The sequence below is a fragment of the Ceratina calcarata genome, unplaced genomic scaffold, assembly GCF_001652005.2.
Source record: "Ceratina calcarata isolate Rehan_Ccalc_2016 unplaced genomic scaffold, ASM165200v1 scaffold213, whole genome shotgun sequence".
In the NCBI taxonomy this organism is placed as follows: domain Eukaryota; kingdom Metazoa; phylum Arthropoda; class Insecta; order Hymenoptera; family Apidae; genus Ceratina; species Ceratina calcarata.
Window position 1 is genome coordinate 130,851 of NW_017143004.1, and position 10,190 is coordinate 141,040.

At 38.2% G+C, this 10,190-nt stretch overlaps 1 protein-coding gene across 6 annotated transcripts in view; it reads left to right on the plus strand.

Moving 5' to 3' along the window:
- Positions 1–10,190, plus strand: part of LOC108622301 (zwei Ig domain protein zig-8) — a 27,198-nt gene that overhangs the window by 8,763 nt on the left and 8,245 nt on the right. For all 6 annotated transcript variants that reach the window (XM_026811372.1, XM_026811371.1, XM_026811374.1 and 3 more), the window contains exon 3: positions 7,619–7,785. In XM_026811372.1, coding sequence (XP_026667173.1) covers positions 7,619–7,785 — 167 coding nt within the window. The remainder of the gene's footprint in view (positions 1–7,618; positions 7,786–10,190) is intronic.

Below are 10,190 nucleotides of genomic sequence, written 5' to 3' on the forward strand. Positions count from 1 at the left end.
GCAATTTCTCAAATTACGTATGGATTGAATTAATAAAACGATACGTCAATTTATTAAATTTCATCAGTAACAGAATATGTGAAATATCTTATTTCATTTATAATCAATTATTGTATATTGTATTGTATTTCTATTAATTCATCCTGTGTAATACTACAAGCTGTTATGAGATCTTGCATAATTTTTATTATTTTCTGTTTTAATTAATCCCATTTTTGTTTTGGTTATTAATTATAGATATAAGATTGCATTATATCTATACCCATTATGAAAAGGGCAATCTGCCCGTATAATTAAATAAATAAATATTAAGACAGATTATAAAAACAAGAAAAAGTGAGTTATTATTTTTACCCTAACTGCAGTTGAGCAAGACCATATATATAATTAAATAAATAAATAGCAGGACAGATTATAAAAATGAGGAAAATTTATTATTTTTCACCTAACGGCAGATGAACGAAAACAGATATTTATGTGATTCATCACGAACGATCTCGCGGAAAGTTTGAACAGGGATTCATAGCCGGGCCAACTAGTTCGTTTTATGTTTTCGATCCATTCGAGTTCGGTCGTTTTCAATTGTTCGCGTCGTCCGTTACGAAAGTTCTTCGGCAGGCGTTACCCTGGATCGGAATCGAACCGCAGATGCGCTCGAACATCATAAGAGCGGAAAAGTTGCGAAAGTTCGACGATCGGTGAAACGTCACGCGTCGCGCGAGACAATACACGAGCAGCGCGACGCGACAAGACGAGGAATCGTCCCGTTCGGTGATTGATGCGACGTTTATAGTGTCGTCGAGGCGGATACGATACTAGCGTTGTCGACAGACAGGTCGATGAATCTTCGCCATGAAACGTTTGCTGCTTTTCATAGACTTAAAGGCGAAGATAGATCCGCATACTGTTTTGTGTTGTAAAATGAAAATCGAAATGAAACGCATTTCCTCGATCTGTTTGAGACTGTAAAGGTAAAAGTTATAAGGTTGAATCGCACAGGAACAAGGAGTAGAATGATTGCAGGAATTTTAAGTTGCACTAAGTAGATTTTATTTTTATACCTGGTACGAATTCACAGACGAACGGAAGTGTTCTGACTTTGGTTCAGTTTTAGACGTATAAAGAAAAATCTCAGGGAAAGCGGAGAAATAAAGGGGATGGTTATGAGTAGGGACTGAAGAAAGGTCAAGGATGGCGAAAGGAACGAAAACATGGGTTGGAGAAGGGTCAGTTCAAATCTATGGCTAATACACTGGCTCAAAAGAGTATTGTCACACCTTTTAAAAACTATTTTAATATTCAACCAAACAACATAATTTTTTATGTAAGTCTAGAAGACTTAGTTTACTACGTAATTTGTAAAAAAGATTTGTTCAACATTTTTAATGGTTGGAATCCCGAAGAAAAAAGGAGGGATGGAAGTTAGTAGCACAGAAAGGACACTTGCGCAATCGAGGACAAGGGATATTAAAATACTTCCTGTCATGTGAGGAATACAAAAGGGGAACTGGGTGGAAGCTGAATTGTTAATAGGGAATAAATACGACGAGTGACACTACTGGAACTTCATCTCGAGGGAGGAAAAAATTCGACGTCGCGGGATGGTTGAATAAGTAATTGGTGCGAAGCCAGAAAAGTTTCCCGAAGAGAACAAGCTCCTTCGGATGACACGAATTTTCTTCGTTCAGTCACCAAGCGGACCGTCACGTCGGCTGTCATCCCGGTTACCGGGAGTTCCGAGGGACAGTCGGCATCAAATATACATTCGATAAGAAAATAAATCTTGCTCTTGGCAATATCGCCCAATGTCTGCAGAAGTTTACATGCCAAAACTGCCATTGTAAATAAGTTATAAAAAAAAATCTCCGGGATCGGAGTTACCGGTCGTGAATTCCGCGACCAAAATTTTCAACGAAGTTGAATAAAATATCTTGACAGACTGGTTTCTCAGCTAGATTTTAACGTCGGTAAGTTTGTAAGTTCTGGACGCGAGGAGACCGAATAACTTCGCCGGCTTTATAATTATTTGAACATCGGGAGCTGGTACCTGGCTGTTTGTCACGGCTAGCTACAAGGGAGGTTTTCCTCGACAGTGAACGACGCCGGACGGTTCGGACGTTCACCGCAAAACTGTATTTCATTTCGCCCCACCCCTCCCATTTTCATTATCTCCTTCCATTCGAATCCGTCGACCATTCATTTTACGAACTCGCTCGATCAACCTCCACCTCTCATCGACTTTTTATCTTGCTCCGTTCCATCTTTATTTTGTCCTTCGTCCCCGATGCTTAATTAGCCACAAACGAAAATTGTTATCCGTGACTAATTTCCTCGGAGCAATGATATTTTTTGTATTCTGCAGTATAGAGATACTTAAACGATTTAAGGGCTATTCTAATCAGTAAGACACTCCAATTGCAACAGAAGTAATTTTGACAGTGCTCTTGACGAAGAGATTAGTTTATCATGATTTGTGTTACAAGAATATCACTTGACCAATTAAAAACTCAACATTTCTATTCACTATCTTTGAATAGACTATTTAAGATCAATAATAATAAAAACTCTGTTTCGGATACGACTGAGCATCTAATAACTGCTTTAAACGAATTTAATAACACAGGGATATTATAGATATACAGGTATATACATGCATTTAATTATTTTCCACGAACGGAGCGTTCCGATAAAGATCCGGAAACGGGAGCGAAAGGACAGGGTCCGAGGCGATGAACAAAGATGGATTACCAGATAGATTCGAGCGCGAAATTAATTTCCGGCCCCGTCCGTCGAATTATAGATTATCCGATACTCGACTGCGAACTTGTCTGACCCCTTTTCCCCCGACGAGAAAAAAGTCGTTCAGGTACAAGCTACTCTGCTTGAACTCTCGGTTACTCGGTTCAAGAAAAAACAAACGAAACTAATCCATTCCTCGATGCGCGATGCACTGCTCCCTAACGGTCTCTGCATACATCGGGTTTTTGTCGCGCAAATCTGCGATCGTACGCTCGTCTCCGTTTGTTTAGAGCCAAAGGCATACACACGATCGTAGTAGAGCGTCTAAAATGGAACACGAATTTATCCTACCTTCATTTGCGATTTTTTACGTGTTATATAGGATCCGATATGATTTAAGTTTAAGAAGAAACAAATTATTTATGCAGTGTTAATTAATAAGAAATTAAATCAACACGGGCAGAGACTGGTCGATGTGGCTAATTTTCTGTTTATATCAGCCGTGGCCACCGAAAATGCAAACGAGCTGAGAAAGAGCGACTCGTTCCAACGAAATCCGGCGTGAAATGGATTCGCCAGGATCGTTTTCACGTCTCCTCGGTTTTGTCTCCGCTTCGTCCCACTTCGAATCACGATTGGGAAGCTGCGGAATAAAGTTTACCGAGGATCTGGTCGAATCGGTCGTTGGAAAAGACGCGCAGGTTGGAATATTTTTAAGACGACTATTTCTCCCAATTAAGCTTGTAAAAAAAGCTCGGGACATGTGATGTCGCTCTGGAAATGCTTAAAACGTTCCTTGAATCGGTGATTCACTGCGTTTTAATAAAGTAGATCTTCCCTTTTTAAATATGTAGATCAACCAATAATTGAATATCGACATTATTAGATAAAATAATATATACAGCATAAATAAATATGATGAGCAACGTGAAAGAAATGATTTTAATGCAAAATAAAACATTTACAGTATCAGTTAAAAAAATCTGTTGTAACACGTAGACCTTTATCATGTGAACATTGCAATAGGCGCTCATGTTTTAACATTTTCTATATTTTCCTATATGGCAAACATTGTTTATATTCACTGTCAATAAAACTTTTCAATAAATACATAAAATGTAGAAACTATACATTCACTAAGTTCTTACTTTTCTATATGTAATAATATTGCATGAAAATTGTACTAACGAGCTGTACTAAGTACCCACTCTGGAAATGGTACATAGTTCGCGGGAACGGGATGAGATGTCCTTTGAAAACGTGCAGGAATTTTCTTCACGCGGACGAGCGTTCTTGACTCCAATTAGGTATAGGGAAACTGTCGGGTGATTTTTAATAGAGCGTCGCGTCGAGCTCCAATTTCATCGATCCTATCGGAAAGCTATTTATTCGATGATTAACGAACGAACGAAGCTACGAACTTTGAAAAGTTGTTACCCGTACACGAGTTGCAAGCGTTGCTGCTAGCAGATATCCGTCCACGCCGCGTTGAAGCGCTTTCAACAGGAGACTAGTTACTAGTTACGTCGGGCTGAATGCGTGCATCCACCCGTTTATAAAGCTCATTAATTCTCCTACTCTTTCGCCTCCCCCTCCGACGGCTAACTTTCGCCTTTGTTTTTTTACTCTAACGAAATTATTAAGCGTACAGGGGAGCATAATGAATGAATTTGTTCAGAACCCGGCTATTCACTTGTTCACTGTCAAATTATTGTTCTAGCATTTTCTCTCCTAATTACATCTACTATTAATTATTAAAGGAACTTGCGACGAATTTACTTCTATAAAATGTGCATCAAGTACCGTAGTGTCGACCACGAGATCATATTAAGTGATAGTTAAAAATAAAATTTGAATTCCATTCGTAAATGGATTTATCAATTTAATTTATATTTCTCGTTCTCTCATGTTCGCCGAATTAAACACATCATTACATTTTTATTAAAAATTGATCCTATTATGTCTGCGTGCCTGCGTGAAAGCACGTGAATTCGCGGTATGCGATTCTGTTTAGCGACGATAATATTTTAATTTCGTTTGATCGATAATATTATACATTAGCGATTCGTGTATAAAGCATAGAGTTAGAGACAATCTGTCATCCTGTTTATGTCAAATTAGTATTTAAAAAGAATAGAAAATCTTCTTCATTAATAAAACCCAACAATTCTATTGAAGATATATAATTTATTTTATTAAAATGTTCCATACTTCAAAAACTGCTAGATAAGAGAACTATCGTAGATAAGTAGTATGAGTATTTTGGACTGCATGAAAGAGTCTGGTATTTCGTCGGAAAATAGAAAGGAGAAGGAAACGAGACGCGTATCGTGTTCCCTCCGCGGAATCAATGGCTGGGAAGAGGAAAAGCGCGGGTGTATCTTAGACGGTGCTTAGGGTGAACTCGTCTTAACCACTTCACGCAGGCAGTGGAGTGGGACGGGATGAAAAGCTCCGAAGCGTAGTCTACGAGCAGCACGGTCTCGTAAACTAACGAAAGAGAATTTCACCTACTGTGAAAGTGCTTCTCCACACGCGAACGATTCTGAAGTGCAATCGCGAAGAAAAAGATCGTCTCGCGTGGCATTCTTGTCCACGTTTCAACCTCGTCCAGGTTCCCTTTGAACCCGTTATGCTGCCACCGCCGCCGCGGCCGTGCCCGAGCCTCTCGATTTCCGCTTTCGAACCTTTCACCGGATTTCGGATATCGAATCCGCGATTACGCTCGCTTGTTTTTCCTTCCCATTTCTTTTACAGAAAAACAAATGGATTCCGTTCGCGTCCCCTCACGACCGATCGAAGCCCCATTGTCCGTTTCAATTTCCTTTCGATTCCTTCCATTGATTTTTCATTCGTCCATTGATCAGTTTCAAGTGAAGTTACAATTAGTTTGAAAGAAACTGAACCGAGTCAATGGTGCAAATCAATCCTCCAGGATGAAACTAACTTTTATTTCTAAATACTCTACGTATTTCAATTTGACAAATGAACTGAGAAATATACTATAATTTGATAGTTTCATAAATACTTGTACAATTTGCGTGATACTCGCGATTCACCGATGCTGCAAACAATCGACTGTTAAATCGACTAGTTAAGTTTTTCCGACAGTGAATTTTCCTCTTCATAAAGAGTAAATTATATAGATCACAAAAATATTTATCAATCTATTAAATTTTAATATATGTACAACTCATTTATGGAACAAAACATCTGTATGTATACATACGTAATATAAAATAATAGGTATCATTTATAAAATAAAATACATAGGTATAAAATAAAATATGTATGCACATAAATACATATAAAATTGAATACCTACGTATTTTATTTTATAAATGAACTACAAAACGTATAAAAATTTGATAGTTTGACAAATATTTTTGCTACTCTACAATTTGCTGCCGTTTGACGGAAATTTTTTGTCGGGTTTGACCAACCGATTGATTGTTTGCAGCATCGATGAATCGCGACGACGACGGAGCCAGCAATTTGCGGATGCTCGCGAAACAAATTTGTAGAAGGGTCGCGGAACAGCGCGCGTCGACGTTCGTTCGGTGAAATAGATGAAATTATGCGTATTTGCGCGGACAATTGAGCGTCATAGAGAAAAAAAGGGCGGTGAGGGAGGAGGGTTAGAGGGGGGGAAAAAAATGTTTTCAACGAATGCGGTCGGTGCTCGTTATAGGTGCATTCAGCGTTTCATTCGCGGACATTCGAAACAGTTTCATGCGTATGATCGCGTCCGCGTCCAGACAGAAAATTGTAACGCGCGAGTATGGAAAGACCGGTTGCAGTCGAAATAAAAACTAAACAAGAGACGCAATTTTCGAGATCCCTTGAAAAACAAATAGTCAGATCCGATTGAATCGGACGCTTGCGAAGAACGGGACAAAGGACAGGCCGCTTCTGCTTACGCGCTTCCGTTTGCTTCCGTTTCAAATTGTTAGTATCTCGTCTCTTGTTTCGTTTTTGTTCTCACTTTTTGCTCGATCCGTGGAAAATCTAATCGTTTCACGCAGGCCGCAAACAACTAAAAAAATTAAACAAAAAAGATTGGAACAACGTGGTGGTATAAAACAATGTGGAATGGAAAGCGCAAAAGTTTGCTGAAGCTTCGTTCCATGAGTTAAAACGATCCAATTCGCCGGGGCAAACTTTTTTTTAGAAACGCATTTTAATTTCTTCAAAAGTTCATTCGGCTTTCGAAAGCGTCCCAGATCCCCATAGGCGTCGTCTTTGCACAACCCCTCTAGAGATCACTTAACCGAATGGCTAGCCAGTGAGCCTCGGTATTATTCAATTTCAAACCGCCTGTTTTTTCCTCGTCCAACTTTCACCTGACACACTTATAGTATTAAATGTACGAAGTGCAATTTTATTCTACACTCAATACTAATTAGGTGTATATGTTATAATTTAATTTAATATTAGGAAGCAATGCCCTTCTGATTTTATTTATTTATTATTAATATATTTAAACAATAAATTGTTTTATCAAGATTTTAACCAGAAGGTTAATTTTCAATTTAACAATTAAGTCAGGGCAAGATATAAAATCATTGATAATTATCTTATAAGCAAAAGAGATACCTAAGGCTTCCCTTCTGATTTCTAATATGCTAAATTAATTAGGTTCGGCAAGAGTACAGTCATAGTTGTGACAAGTTAAGAGAATGGGGTTATCCTTATGAGACGCAAAGAGCTATAAGAATTTATGTTGAAATTTTTCGAGAAATTATTATTTTTAGATAAATTAGATTTTGTGATATAAGTCTAATAAGACAAATGAGAACTGAATCATTATTTCTATATTTTACGATACAACATTTCTGTTAATTTCTTATCTTCAATGATGTTAAATGTATAATTCCAGGTGGTATAGCGTCATGTGTAAGAAATTTCCGCACCGACTTTCTGGAGGAATGGCCGACCCCAGGCACGGGACCTCACTTCGACACCACGATGCAGTCGAACTTCACCGGACTCGTGGGCAAGCCAGTGCACCTCGTATGCAAAGTGAAGAACCTCGGAAATCGAACGGTGAGTCCACCGGCGTTTATATGATAACCACGTCGAGAAACGAACAATGAAATTCCACGGATTAATTAATTCAATCATACCCCCATTTGCAAATACCATGATACTTGGTTTTATGCGGGAGCATGCAACGCGTATCTCCGGTAGTCACGTCGCGCGGTTTAATCCGCTAATTGAGCCTCGTCGGTTACGGTACGCGATATCGTGATGGTGAATGCTCGTTCGAGGCAGAGACAGTTGTCAAGTTTCAAAGCCGTACACGCGCATTATAGGCTGGTAGTTACGATATGTTTAGCCGAAGCAGCTAAGAACCTCGCTGTGTTAATATGCCGGCAACGATAATGGCGGGTCTTCATTAGTAGGCGTACAGCGACCGCGAGTTAATCAAAAGCAGTTTGACTTCGGCTTAGAGCTTCCTGATGGAAAGCAATTACAATAGCCGCTGACTCGGTCTCACTTGCTACGCCCGGGACTCTCGATTTCCACCATCGGGCGAAAGTTTGGGGTAACCGATGACTCGAGATCGTCCAACGACGATTAAATCGTAACTAGTATATTAAGTAGTACGTATATATACATTCCAGATTTTCGTTAAACAATCACTAAAAGAATATACAATATCCGCGTTGAACGAAATGAAATTGCGAGAACTTTACTAATTCGGGAACTTTTTAATGGATTCGTTTCTTTATACGATGGCACGATAAATTCATTTTCAATAACGGTGCCGCGCTCTCGTCTAGAATGTAAAAGTTTCGACGGGAGATAAACGCGAAATTGTTCAAATATTGGCGAAACGAAGTACATAACAGAAAATTCGATTCGAGTCAGCGCAGGTGTTCCCTCTAAAAATAATCGAGGCTTTGAAATATTCCTGTTATTTTCGTTTTCAATCTCGTTAAAATCTCGAGGTAGGGTGCGGCGCAATTCCGGATGGATAAAAACGGGGAAGGAGTGAAATAAGTGTATCGACACAATTCTCGTAAATGCGATACTCAATTCTGAAATTAATTAATTCCAATTTTGAATATGATTAACGTACATTGTATAGCTACTCGAGTGCAGTATAATAATGTACAGTGCGAACAAAATACTATATTAAAATAGTCGGATTTGTGAATTTAGTCGTTTTGTATTGACTATCGCCGGAATGTTAATAATAATTAATTTCATTTTCTATGTTTATGGTAACAGCAGAAAAATAATAATGATCACAAATGTACATGTGCATTCTTACATATGTGACAACAATATCTGATTTGAATTATTGTAATATTCTCTGTATAAATCTCTATATAAATGCAGGAATATAAAAGCATATTTTTTATATTTGAAATTTGTTTTTTTAACAATTTGTTTTATATTTTGATCAATTATATTCTTGATATTGTACGTAAGTTATACATGAGTAATACAATTATCATCATTTTAAGGTGCATAATTTTACTTCTTTTAATTCGCTTTAAATAAGAGTGTAAGTAGTTATTCGGGTAACGCGAGCGCGACTCGGTTACTCTTATTTGTACATAAAGATCGCCGAGCCCTTATTTTTTCGAGATCCATTCATCTCCCTTATGGATCCCAATTTTCTCCGCTGTCTACCTTCACGGTAAGAGCCTGTAATCCCCGGGAGCGTCAATGGAACTCCGGAAGCCTTAAGACGAGCGTCTGGGAGCGCAGCATTCTTCGCGCAAACAACGGCGCAAACCTCGCCGCGTTAAACCCATTTCGAGAGCACAAGCATTCTCCCAAATGCTCTCGAGTAATAATTCCGTTGGTCATGAAATAGAAACGATTTACGTTCGATTAAAAACATATTAAATCACTCCGAAGTCCTTTCGATTGACCTCCCGATTTTATTGTTCTTGTTATTTTTTATAACAATATTAAATTTTATTATCGCCTGACTTTTATTAATGTAGCAATAAATTATTAAATATTACGATGCTCTCGTTTATTGGGCGAATTTTTAAATGTTCAGAAAGGGACTTACTGCTCTTTGCTAAAACTTAAAAGCACAGATCTCTACAAAAATTTATGTCTAGTCATCTGTATGCAGGTGTACACCAGTTGCATAGTAGAGAGAGAGAGAGAGAGAACCTAAGAAGATCAAGACTTGTAAGCCTCAGACCAACTCTAAGTAGAATAGTGGTTCTTTAGTCAGACGTTCCGTGACATAACTGTACATACATACATTTGTATGTATGCACGTACGACGCGGAACTTTGAACTTTAAATTGTCGAATTTAAACGAACTCAGATTTAATAAAATTAAGACTTAAACTGTTCCTAATTCTCTTATGTATAAATTAGAATATATTCTATTTTAAAGATGATTTATTAGGCGTCCTTGTGAAGTCAATGACTCAATGCAAAGTATTTTCGTCTCCATCTAAATTTTGATTTTG